This window comes from Artibeus jamaicensis, unplaced genomic scaffold, assembly GCF_021234435.1.
Source record: "Artibeus jamaicensis isolate MK-2021 breed Jamaican fruit bat unplaced genomic scaffold, CSHL_Jam_final contig_1873, whole genome shotgun sequence".
NCBI classification, from domain to species: domain Eukaryota; kingdom Metazoa; phylum Chordata; class Mammalia; order Chiroptera; family Phyllostomidae; genus Artibeus; species Artibeus jamaicensis.
The window spans coordinates 20,071-33,203 of NW_026521381.1; the positions used below are offsets into that span (position 1 = coordinate 20,071).

General features: G+C 41.1%; 1 protein-coding gene across 1 annotated transcript; it reads left to right on the plus strand.

Moving 5' to 3' along the window:
• The first annotated feature begins 6,455 nt into the window (after positions 1-6,455).
• Positions 6,456-7,411, plus strand: LOC119043119 (olfactory receptor 7C1-like). The gene is given in 3 exon segments (XM_053672050.1): positions 6,456-6,841; positions 6,843-6,975; positions 6,977-7,411. Coding segments are annotated over 3 exon segments (954 nt in total).
• Positions 7,412-13,133: the final 5,722 nt, after the last annotated feature.

The window sequence follows — 13,133 nt, forward strand, 5'->3', positions numbered from 1 at the left end:
TTCCTCAAATGTTTTCTTTTCAGGTATGATGTTAGCTGGTGATCAAGGAAACCATTTTATGACAATTAAAAAATATTTTGTTTACAGTTTCTTCAGAACTGTTTTTATACAGTATCATTTGCATCTTTTAAAATGATTCTATTATATTCAGATGTTTTTTCCACTAATTTATTTTATTAATATTTTATTTATTTATTTTCAGAGAGATGGAAAAGGAGAGAGAAAGAGAGGGAAAGAAACATCAATGTGTGGGTGCCTCTCACACACCCTCTACTGGGGACCTGGCCCACAACCCAGACATGTGCCCTGACTGAGAATTGAGCCAGCAACCTCTTGGTTTCTAGGCTGGCACTCAGTCCACTGAACTCCACCAGCAAGAGCTCTACTAATTTATTTCAAGATAATAAATAAATTCTTAGTATCAGAGGCTCATGGCTTTCTTGAGTTGAATGCTTTCTGTTTATGATTTACACCAGGAAGTCTGCACTCCATACACTGTTCTACAGATTCAAAGGGCACCTTAGTGACAGAATGGCTCATCAGGCTATTGGAACCATCAGCAGAACCCAAAGATAGCTCATGGCTGGGCCTCCATGCAGCTGTTTTCATGGAGCTAAGCTGTGAAGTACTGTACACTGACTTTAATGGGACATCAGCATAAGGAGCCACTGTGTTGGGAAAAGAGTCATGATAGTGGACAGGTCTGACTATTAAATCAGCCAAATTCTGGAGAGACTGAGCAGAGGCTGAGTGATATAAATTTCCTGGACCTTCCCACTACCAGAAAAGAAGCCATATTTAATTTTCCTTTTAATTTTATGATTTTGTCTCTGATTTATTTACTCCCTATATCTAAATCTACACACTTAAACCAGGGATCAGGAAACTACTCCCCAAAGAGCAAATCCCACCCACAGCCTGTTTTTTGTAAAAAGGCTTTATTAGAATACAGTATAGTAGGTTGAATAGTAGCCCATAAAAGACATGTCTACATCCTAAATCCTAGTACCTCTAAATGCAACCTTATTTGATTAAAATGTTCTTTATACATATAACTAAGGATCTCAACATGAAATCATAGTGGATTATCCAGGTGAAGCATTGGTAAAACCAATGACAAGCATCCTTATAGAAGCTATAGAGTGAAGAGACACACCCAGACAAGAAGGCCACATGGCTATGGAGGCAGAAATTGGAGTGATACAGCCACAAAGCCCAGGAAAGCTTGGAGTCACTAACAGCAGGAAGAGGCAATGAACACCATCTCCCCAAGAGCCTTTGCAGGGACTGCAGCCTTTCTGAAATCTCAATATTAGTTGTAATAGCTAGCCTCAAGAACTCTAATGAAAAACTCCTTTTGTTGTAAGCCACCCAGTTTGGGCTTACTTGTTACAGAATTCACAGAAAATGAATACCTACAGCCATGCCCATCTGCACAGGTATTGCCTACAACTTCTTTCACACTACAATCATAATGGGACACAGGTCCAGCTGCCTGCCACAATGGAAGCCAGGTATGTGAGATAGGTGCACCAGCCACCTGGAAGATGGGGAACTCTTGTCCCAAAGTCCATCTTGCCATCTCTGCTCAAGCCAGCAATTCTTTTTTTTTTATTTTATTTGTTTGTTTGTTTGTTTGCTTTGAGATAGGGGGAAAGAGGGGGAGAAACAGATCAGTTACCTCTCTCTTGCCCCGCAATGGGGACCTGGCCCACAACCCAGGCATGTGCCCTGGACCAGGAATCAAACCAGTGAATTTTCAGCCCACAGGCTGGCTCTCAATCCACTAAGCCACACCAGCCATGGCAAGCCAGCAATTCTTAAAGGGATTTGGTGGGAACTGGAGAGGGGAAAACTTCCCTGAAGGAGTGCAGACCTGCTGTGCTGTGACAGAGGGCAGTGGGAGTAGGGAGAGTGGCTCTGGGCATGCAGAAAGTGTTCTTGCTGGTCCCAATATGGATGGCCATGGTAAGTGTCCTCGAGTTGGCCATCTGGTTTTTGTCAGTTGAATTCCTGATACAGGACCTTGAAGTCAAGCTACTTCTTAGATTCACATAAGAACCATAACAGCTGAACTGTACAGTATACTTAAAAAAGAAACTTTTGACATACCAGACCTAGTTTTAAGAGAAAAATTAGGTTAGACTAACAAGCTGCATTTAATATTTACTAAGATTAATATGGGGAGCCTTATGTAAGTATAGTGTATGTATTCCTCATTACACAATGGCAGAATTAAGTAGTTGCAACAGAGCACTGATGGTCCAACAATAACATTTATTATCTATCCCTTTAAAAATATGCTTGGCAGTGTCTGCCCTTAGTCACTATCAGGTACTGATTTTATATTCAAAGTACTCTTTCCTATTGTAAAGGAATGCTCAGAATAGCCTAGCTGGCCAGAAAATATATATATACCCATGTGAGTTTTAAAATGCGACTGTTGCCCTAGCATGTGCTACTCAGTGGATTGAGCACTAGCTTGTGAGCCTGTGAGTTGCCATCTGATTCACAGTCAGGGTGTGTCCCTGGATTGTGGGCTAGGATCTTGTGGTGGGCAGGCAAGAGGCAACAACACACTGATGTTTCTTTCTCTATCTTTCTCCCTCCAATCCCCTTGCTCTGAAAATAAATAAATAAAATCCTTTTTTTAATAAAAATAAAATTGTGAGTGCATCTACTCCAGATGAAAATTTTAAATTACTGGACCTGTGGAACTGGCACCAAAAAAAAAACTTGACCTCTGCAGCCAAAACATGTTACCTCCATCAAGTGCAATGACCCCTGAATTGTCTTCAGGATCTGTTTTCACTTTTCAAAGAGAAGTCAAGGTGAAGTTCCTGGGAGTTTTCTATTTGGGATGGATGTGGTCAGGTGACATAGTTACATCTCTGAGTTACTCAGCATCACTCAGAGCAGCTCAGAGGCTCATGGTGTGGTCCTTTCAATGTGTCCTGCATGCCCAGGTTATATACACTGGGGAGAGGTTTATGTTGTGGGAGGCGGGCTCATCAGTAAGAAGAGACTATGTGTTTGGCCTCTAATGTGAGCCTACGGGAACAGAACTGGCAGAGAGTTTTCTTTTATTTATGGTCCCTTGGGTTCAAGGGAGCTGAATTGCTTAGAGAATTAACTGACAATAAAACCATTTATTTAATGAGGAGCTCTGAGAACTCAGCCTCTGGACCTCCCTCAGCAGACTCACCTGCAGCTCCTCAGCCTCAGGTCAAGAGCATCCTCTCTGTGCCTGTCTAGGATGTCCAACTACTCTGGAAATCCAGCACCAGATCCCCATTTCTTGCTCTTTCCACATAAACTTCCCAAGGAAGGAAGGACCAGTAAAGCCAAATCCATCAAGTGATGCCATTGGGAGATGCCAGAGTGAGTACTACGGGAAAGCATCATGGAGGGAAGGACAGCTTTCAGTAACTGTGCCTTTTGAGAGAAGTCAGGTGGATGATGTGAGAAGGGATTGGTCCAATATCCTGCACACTAGGCATCCCTAGCCTGAAGGGCATTCTTGCAACTTATTCCTTCTCAGACCCTTTCTTCCCATTTACCATCTCAGAGCACAATCCCACAACCTCTCTCCTCCCACAGTAGGAACTGACCCTTCCTTACATCTGCTCAACTCTCAGGGCTCTGCTCTATTTCAACTTGAGCATTTCGTGTGTGTGTGTGTGTGTGTGTGTGTGTGTGTGTGTGTGTGTGTAGCATTGACAGAGTGAGGCAGCCTTGAAGTGTGAGGAAAGCACTGCCTTGAAGTCGGGGAGGTGTGAATTTGAACTAGATTCTTCTCCATCTAGTACCTGATGGACGTGGGAAACATTTCTCACATCCTGTGAATCTTTTTCACATCCACAGAGGTATGTGCATAAGGAGACCTCAGAGAGTGCTTATGGGAGAACAGCTGTCATGGACCAAATGTCCAGGACACAGTGTCCTTTGAAAAAAAAACATTTATTTATTCTTTCACTCATTTACATAACACATCAATATGCAACACATAAAACAAAGCAAAACACCTTACACGTATAGGACAAGAAAATATGGAGGCAGAAGAGAGTAAAGGAGACATAAAACTAGAAGAATAACTACATGAGTAAACAAATTATCTACCATGAAATGTTACCTAGTTGCTAACACTGAGCCCCTGATAACACTGAAAATTCCAGTGAAAACAAAGGATTCTCTGCTGTTAGGATCAAATTTGGCTACATAAACAAAAAACACTAAAAATAAAAGGCATTCATATCCCCTAGGAATCACTGTGTCTCCATCATAAGAGAGTGGGACCAGCACGATGTCTCCAGGCTAATATGAGAGACAAAGGTTCATTTCATTTCTCTGCTCCCCTAGCCATAGTATGTGGTCTTCCAAGACATGCCAACAGCAGGAGCCCCGTTGTGATGTGTAAATTCCAGACACAAAGGAGATAGAAGAGGGAAGGTTCTGACGAGCATTCCAGGATTCCCATTTACCAACTTCACACACTATCCAACTGTCCATGATTACAAGAAAAGGTGCAAAACATGGTATCTTAGTTGGGTATAGGACCACTGCAAAGTATAATCAGGTCCTGTTAATACAAAAGCAGGGAGCGGCTATGTTGTCCAAGCAGTCTCTGGCATGGTGCTTAATTATAGGGTCCAGAGTCTCCATAATATCAAAACAATTAACTGTTTGACAGAAACAAGACCCTTCCTGATACTGAGGCAATAAAAAATTTTTTCCAAGACATTGATGTCCTTAATTCTCATAGAACAGCCTCATATTGTGTGAAGTAAGGAGCAACGTTTCCAACCAATTGCCTTCAAGAAATCCAAAAACATTTTAAGGTTCTCCAGGTGTTTCTGAACATAGGCTGGTGGCATCATACATGGTTACAGTCACACTGTCAGAGGGGTGAGGCAAAGATGCTACATCGTGGCTCAGGTATTAAGTATTCCAGAAAAATATCAGCACTAAACCTTGGCCAGAGTTAAAAGTGCCACTTATAGGTGAGATCACATGACATTTGTCCTTCACCACCTGGCTTATTTCACTTAGCATAATGCTCTCCAGTTCACTCCATGCTGTCACAAAGAGTAGGAGCTCCTTCTTTCTTTCAGTTATGTCTTATTCCATTGTGTAAATGTACCACAATTTTTGGATTTACTCATTTAACCAGAGGGGAGGGGGAAGGAAGATAACGGGAAAAAGAAGGGAAAGGGTCATCAAGGAACATGTATAAAGGACCCATGGACAAAGCCAAAGGGGGGAAGGATGGGAGATGGGGGTGGGTGGGGTGAGAGAATAGTGGTAGCAGGATAATTAAGAAAACTGTATTCTAATAACAATAAACAAATTAGAAATTAAATAGAATAAAATAAAATCAAAAGAACCTCTCCCATCTGGGTGATAAGAGCATTTCAATTCACAGATAGCTTATTGTGCCAACTTGGTTAATGGATGAACACTAATTTTGTGGCTCTGATTAACAAGTCACTATCTTAATTTTTTTAATTACCTGTCTCTTTATAGTTTCTGAGTTCTCATAATTTTTATGTGCCAATAATACATGAATTTGATAAGAAAAATCTCTTCCCTTCCCACAAAAATCTGTAACCTGAAAACATTATTAGCAAATCTCATATGAGTGGTCTACCTCATGTGACCAAAAAAAACCCAAATACAACATCAGCTTTACATGCAGCACCTACATCACTTTTTAAACCATTCTTCAAGAGGTTCTGCTGAGAGATTAAAGGAAAAAGGCATTATGGTTGACAGACTTTCTAATGACACAGACCAGAACATCATGAAATGAACATGTAAAGTAACTTAATATACTATCATGTAAACAGTGAAAATCATTGTGAAAGTTGTAGATATTTGTACTGAAAAGTTAAACACTGCTTGGCACAGGGAGGGCCAATGTATGAAAGTAAATCCACACAGATCGCAGCAAAACATGGTTACTGAGCTCTTATTTTTGGCCACATGTTCAGTAATGAGGTTTGAGAGAAGGTGTAGAGGAAAATAAAATGAGGAGATAAAAACTGAAGGGTTAGAAGCATTGGTCAAGATGTTCTAGACCGACAATACTCAAACATTCACACACATGTAAAACTCCTGCTGATCTTGTTAAAGCACAGATTCTCTGCAGCAGGTCTGACTGGGGCCTGGGACCCTGCATTAAAAGAATCTTTTGGGTAATGCTGATCCTGTTGGTCCCTGACTAGCCAGACTATAAAGGGCACAACTGCTTTGGAACTAAAAGTACATTTCCAGAGAGTAGTAGCAGCAAAGGAAAGGATGGGAGCATTTAAGTTCCGTAACTGGAGGCAATTATGAAAACGTTATACCTTACTAATCCATTAACCTGGAACTCAACTCAACCACATTTCTACACTGTCAATGTGATGAATGATTGAATGCTGCTTTTGCTCTTACCTGGCAGTTATTTTTTCCTCATGGAATCGAATAATCAAACACGTGCCCCAAAATTTCTCCTTCTGGGCTTTTCAGCAAAATCATAGATTCAGTTCCTTCTCTTTGGGCTGTTCCTGTCTATGTACCTGGTCACATTAACTGGGAACCTGCTCATCATCCTGGCCATCATCTCAGACCCCCACCTCCACACGCCCATGTACTTCTTCCTCTCCAACCTGTCCTTGGCTGACATCTGTTTCACCTCCACCACCATTCCAAAGATGCTGCTGAACATCCAGACAGAAAACAAAGTCATAACCTATGCAGGATGCCTCAGCCAGATTTTTTTCATTGTGTTTGGATGCTTGGACAATTTACTCCTGACTGTGATGGCCTATGACCACTTTGTGGCCATCTGTCACCCCCTGCACAGTCATTATGAACCCCCAACTCTGTGGAATGCTGGCTCTGGGGTCCTGGTGCATCAGTGTTATGGGCTCCCTGCTGGAAACCCTGCCTGTCTTGAGGCTGTCCTTCTGCACAAACCTGGAAATCCCACACTTTTTTTTGTGATCTTCCTGAAGTCCTCAAACTTGCCTGTTCAGACATCCTCACCAATAACATAGTGGTGTATTTTGCAACTGGCCTTCTGGCCATGATTCCTTTCAAAGGAATACTTTTATCTTATTATCAGATTGTTTCCTCCATCCTGAGGATTTCTTCAGCTGGGGGCAAGTACAAAGCCTTCTCCACCTGTGGGTCTCACCTGTTAGTGGTCTCCTTGTTCTATGGCACTGGCCTTGGGGTCTACCTCAGTTCTGCAGCCACTTCATCCTCTAGAACAAGTCTGGTGGCCTCAGTGATGTACACTATGGTCACTCCCATGCTGAACCCCTTCATCTACAGTCTCAGGAACAGGGACATGAAGGAGTCCCTGCAGGGACTCCTCATCAGGGTGGGGACTCTCAGGGGCGGAGCTGTTACAGGACTGCTGTGAGAAGCTGGGCACGCAATCCTGAGGACCAGAAATCCTGCCTTCCTTTGTCCAGTGTTCTTATTTCTCCTAATTTTACATGTTTTTAAAGCACAACTTTCTTTGGGTTTTCACTGCTTTCCCAATTTTTTTTAGGTTGTATCCTGAGTTCTCTCTTTCACTTCCTAACCAGCCATTTTACTTTCGTATGAATAAAACATGACATTTTATAAGTTATCTTCAGAAATCATTTGGATTATTTGTAAAAAAATAAATCTTATGTTTTTAAAATATATTCCCAGAAGTTATGGTATGTGTACCTATTTTGGAAATGCCCTGAAAGCCCTGAGAAAGAACAAAACTAGAGGCATATAGTTCCACATATCAAGTTACATTACAAGGCTATAGCAATCAAACACTACAATGCTGGCATTAAAACAGACACACAAGCCCATGGAATAGAATTAATATCCCAGGTATTAACTCATGCATATATTGTCAACTAATCTTGAATGGGGTTCCAAGAACACATGGTGGGGAACGGATAGTCTTGTCAATAAATGGAGTTGGAAAACTGAATATTCATATGAAAAAGAATAAAACTGAACCTCTATCCCACACCACTCACAAAAATTATTTTTCAATACATTAAAAATTTAAATGTGAGACCTCAAATTCAAAACATTCTAAAAAGGGAGAGGAAGACACCGGTATTCGAAATTACTTGTGGATCTAACAGCCCTATCACAGACAACAAAACAAAACATAAACAAATGTTATTGCACCAAACTAAAAAGGGTTTACACAGCAAAGGAAACACCAAAATGAAAAGGCAACCTGTATGCATGGGGCAGACTGATGGCTGAGGGGAGGGGGTGTGGGGGACTGGATGGAAGAAGGTGAAGGGATCATCCAAAGGACATATATGCATAACCATAAACACAGACAACAGTGTGATCATGGTCAGAGGGAAAGGTGGTGGGGCTGGGGGCGAGGTAGACAAAGGGGAAGAGAATGGGGACATCTGTAATAGTGTCCACAATAAAAGTAAAGGTTTTTTTTTAAAGGCAACATATACAGTGGGACAAAATATTTGCAAACCTTATATCTGGTAAAAGGCTAATGCCAAAAGATATTTTAGAAATGTATGCAAAAGAACAAATAATGTTCATAGCAGCAAAATTTACAATAGCCAAGTGCTGGAAGCAACCTAAGTGCCCATCAGCAAATGAATGGATCAAAAAACTATAGTACATTTACACAATGGAATTCTATGCAGCAGAGAGAAAGAAGGAGCTCCTACCCTTTGCAACAGCAGGGTGGAACTAGAGAGCATTATGCTAAATGAAATAAGCCAGGCGGTGAGGGACAAATACCATATTATCTCACCTTTAACTGGAACATAATCAACAAAAGAAAAAAGCAAACAAAATATAACCAGAGACATTGAAATTAAGAGCGATCTAACAATAGCCAGAAGGGAGAGGGGAGGAGACAGTGGGGAGAAACTTTTGCAGGAACTATTATAAAGGACACAAGGACAAAACCAAGGGGGGGCAGGGGTGGAACCAAAAGAGGGAAGTGGGCTTGGCTGGGGCAGAGGGAGAAAATACAGACAACTATAATTGAACAACAATAAAGTAATTTTTTAAAAAAGAACAAATAATCCAATTGAAAATGCACAGATGACTTGAATGGACATTTTTCCAAAGGACATATACAAATGGTAAACAGGTATTGAATACATGGAAAGATGCTCAACATCACTAATCATCCGGGGAAAGCAAATCAAAAGCACAATGAGATATCACCTCACAATTTCTCTTATCAGTGAGTAAGAGATAGTTGTTTGAGGGAGTGGGAGGAAGAGAACTGTTTTTTGTACTCTCATTGGTGGGAATAAAAATGGGTATTGCCATAATGAAAAACAGTAGGGAGCCCTCTCAAGTATGAAAGAATGTGATGCAGCAAACTTACTTCTGATGATGTATCCAAAGGAAATAAAATTAACATCTTGAAGAGATACTGGCACTTCCAACTCCATTGCACAATTATTCACAATAGCCAAGAAGATATGGATAAAACAATGGATAAAGGGATAAAAATGATGTACTACCTTTCTCTCTCTATATATATCTATCTATATATATACATATATATATATATGAATATTATTCGATGATAAAAAGAAAATCCTGGTATTTGCAACTACATGGATGAATGGACTTTGGAGGCATTATAATAACTGTCAGACAGAAAAAGACAAAAGTCTACGACTTTCTTATATGTGGATAAAAATCCAAACTCACAGAAATAAAGAATAAAAAGATTATTGCCCAGGGCTGACGTGGAGGAAATGGGGAGGTACAGGTCAAAGCACACAAACTTTTGGGTAAAAGATGTTTAAGTTCTGGAAAACAAATGTAGAGCAAGGTGACGCCAGTTAACAATACTGTATTGTATGCTTCAGATTGCTAAGGAAGCACATCTTAAAAGTTCTCATCACAAAAAGGTAGCTATATAAGGTGCTTTTTGTGTTAACTAACCTTATATGGTAATAATTTTGCTATATGTACATACATCAAGTTATTATGTTATATACCTTAAAATATACTTATATTTCAATGAAGATGCAAAAACAATTTAATCTGATGCAATAGGTGAGAATGTACAGTCCACCTAAGACAATTTGGGAGTGAAAAATTAATTGTGAAAAAATGAAGTCTATCTGTGGCAAATAGACACAGAGCATTTCATGTGTCCTTTGACAATAGACATAACTTATACAGGGTGGGGCAAAAGAAGGTTTACAGTTGTTCAAGTGGAAAATAATACAATAACTAATAAATCATAACACAAGAATAAACTCTGTGTTTTACACACTCACAACTGTAAACTTACTTTTGCCCCACCTTCTAGGCTTTAGACTAGTAACAAGGACAATAAGAAGGGTTGGTATAACAATCTGATTCACCAAGAAATGGCACATTTGCACATATTCCCAAGAGTGGAACTGAGGGCATAGTAAAATAGCTTGGAGAGTCCACAAATTCTTACTGGGGTAATCGGGGGCCAATGTGAGGGATTTGGAGGTTGTGTCCAGGACTACAACACAGCACAGATGGAAGCCTCTCATTCACTCTGCTTCCTGTGAGGGGTGCTGGGAAGAGATCCTCCTTCAGGATCACAAGTCTCTGTCTCCCAGGAGTAGAGTCATCCTGGACTCACTTCCTTTCCCTACAGATACTCTGGTGTCACAATGAGCTTAGTAAATGCAGAACTGGGACATAGTCACAATAAGCTGCTGTAGACTGAGCATCTGCTCTGTGCCAGGTAAGTTCCCATGAGCTTACTCACTACTCACACCAAACCCTTACATCAGGGGTGTCAAACTCATTTTCACCAGGGACCCCATCAGCCTCGAGGTTGCCTTCAAAGGGCCGAATGTAATTTTAGAACTTTATAAATGTAACTATTCCTTAAGTGTTAAGTGAGAACTGAGCATTGCCGCCACGTGGAAACAAGGTGCTGGGCTGGATAAAACAAGGTGGAGGGCCAATTCATCCCTTGGGCCTTGTGTTTGCCACCTGTGCCTAAGATGGAATTGTTCTAGTTTGTAAGGGAACAAAGGCTTCAAAAAAGAAGCTCATTTTCTGTCAAGAGAGAAATATTCAAAAACACCTGGAAACTTGTGAATATGGAAGCTGAACATCTGACCTGCTGAGGTCAGACCTGAGGTGGGTGGGAGAACTCTTGGAGGAGAAGGCCTCAAAATACATGCACCTGACTCTGACACTGACCGCAGCCTTCAAAACCCAAAGAACTGTTCACACACCAAGATGGACTACATCAAAAACTGGGAGCTGGTTACAAATGCAGAATCTCTGGGCCACTCTAGACCTTCCTGATCAGAATCCACATTTGAACAATTGCCCCAAGTGACTCACATGCACACTAATGTTGAAGAAGTTCTGGTTGAAAACAGTGTTTCTCAACCTCCCCACTGCTGATATATTTGCTGAGTCATTCCTTGTGTGGGGGTGGTCCTGTGCATGGTAGAATGTTGAACCTCAGCCCAGGCCTTAATCCCCTAGGTGCCAGCAGCACTTCCCCAGATATGACAATCAAAACTTTCTCCAAATATTTGCACATTTTTTCTGGGTGCAAAATCATTTGTGATTGAGAGCCACTGGCCTAGAGCATGAGAACTAGAAATATCTTCTTGCATTCTCATTGAAGCACATCCCTTGCTCAGTTCATTATTTAAGGTCAATCACATAGCCCTTAAGAGTCACATTTCTGCTCTGGCTGGTGTGGTTCAGTGAGTTGGGCATCGTTCTGCAAACTAAAAGGACACTGGTTCCATTCTCAGTCAGGGCACATGACTGGTTTGGGGGCTAGGTCCCCAGTAGGGGGTGAACCAGAGGCAACCATACATTGATGATTCTCTCCCTCTCTTTCTCCCTCCCTTCCCCTCTCTCTAAAACGTAAGTAAAATAAAATTTAAACAGTCACATCTCTGCAAATGTAGAATGAGGCTTCTAATCACATGGTCATCATAGCATGGGCTTTTACAAAAATAGGTGAGATGATTTGCATAAGATTCTAAGCTCAGCCCATGGCACATTACAACATCTAAATATATCTCTTATAATTATTAAATGTTTTAGAGATGAAGGAAAATGACAGCTTTGAACTTGTGTTAAAAGCATAAAATTCCTAATTGATTTCTCAAAAGCATTACAAAGCCAAGGATTGTGGTACCCACGATTTTATAGCAAGGAAATGCTGCTCTCTTCATAGTAGAAAAGAGAATCGAATTTTCTAGAGATATCAGAGGATGTCCCCTCAAAACCAATGCTTTCAAGGCCCAAGGAAACAAAACAGACAAGTTCTCAGTCTTAGATTTAATAAAGACTTTAACTCAGGGCTGTGAAAAATTTCAATGTTCAACTCTGGAAGGCAGGAGAGTACATGGGGGAATAATAAAAATTGGATGCAGCTCACTTCTAAACTGGTCTCTTGGGAACTGTGAATCAGCAGGGAAATTTTCACTCTGTCCAAACAAGTTCTCATGGGGAAAACACATTCAGGGCTTGGAGCAACAGTGGGAAATGTGTCTAATAATTAGACACAGAGAGAAGATACAGCAAATATACAAAGCTGTACGTGTCTCTTCTACCACAGTTCCTGAGTTTGCTCAACCTTGACCTAGTCAGGTGGGGAGGAATGATTTTTGCATTTGGAGACCTCAGCTTGGCTCAGAGACCACTGCTTTACTCCTTCCTTCTGTCTTGTCTGGAGACAGAGCTCCAGACTCCATCATCAGCCATCCACAGAGCAATTCAGACTTTCACCCAAAGACCTTCTCAGAGCCTCATCCAGGTGAGTCTCTGAGCTCAGTAGGTACTGAAGAAAAAGGTCAGAGAGACTAGAAGCTGAGTACTTCCACCCGAGGTCACCTGAGAGCCTAACCAACTTATCCCAGAGCTGAGTGATCACTGTGCTAGTTTGCTTGGTTAACTAATTAATTGCTAAGCACTTTATTTCATATGTTAAAAAAGAGAAGTGTTTGTTGAACTCAGTTATACAAGAATCATTGTTGACAATTAACTGATGGTATAAAAGTGTAGTTGGCCCTGACCAGCGTGACTCAGATGGTTGGGCATTGTTCTGCAAAGCCAGTGTGATTCCAGTCAGGGCACTTGCCTGGGATGCAGGCAGTGTCCCCAGTCAAGGTGCGTGC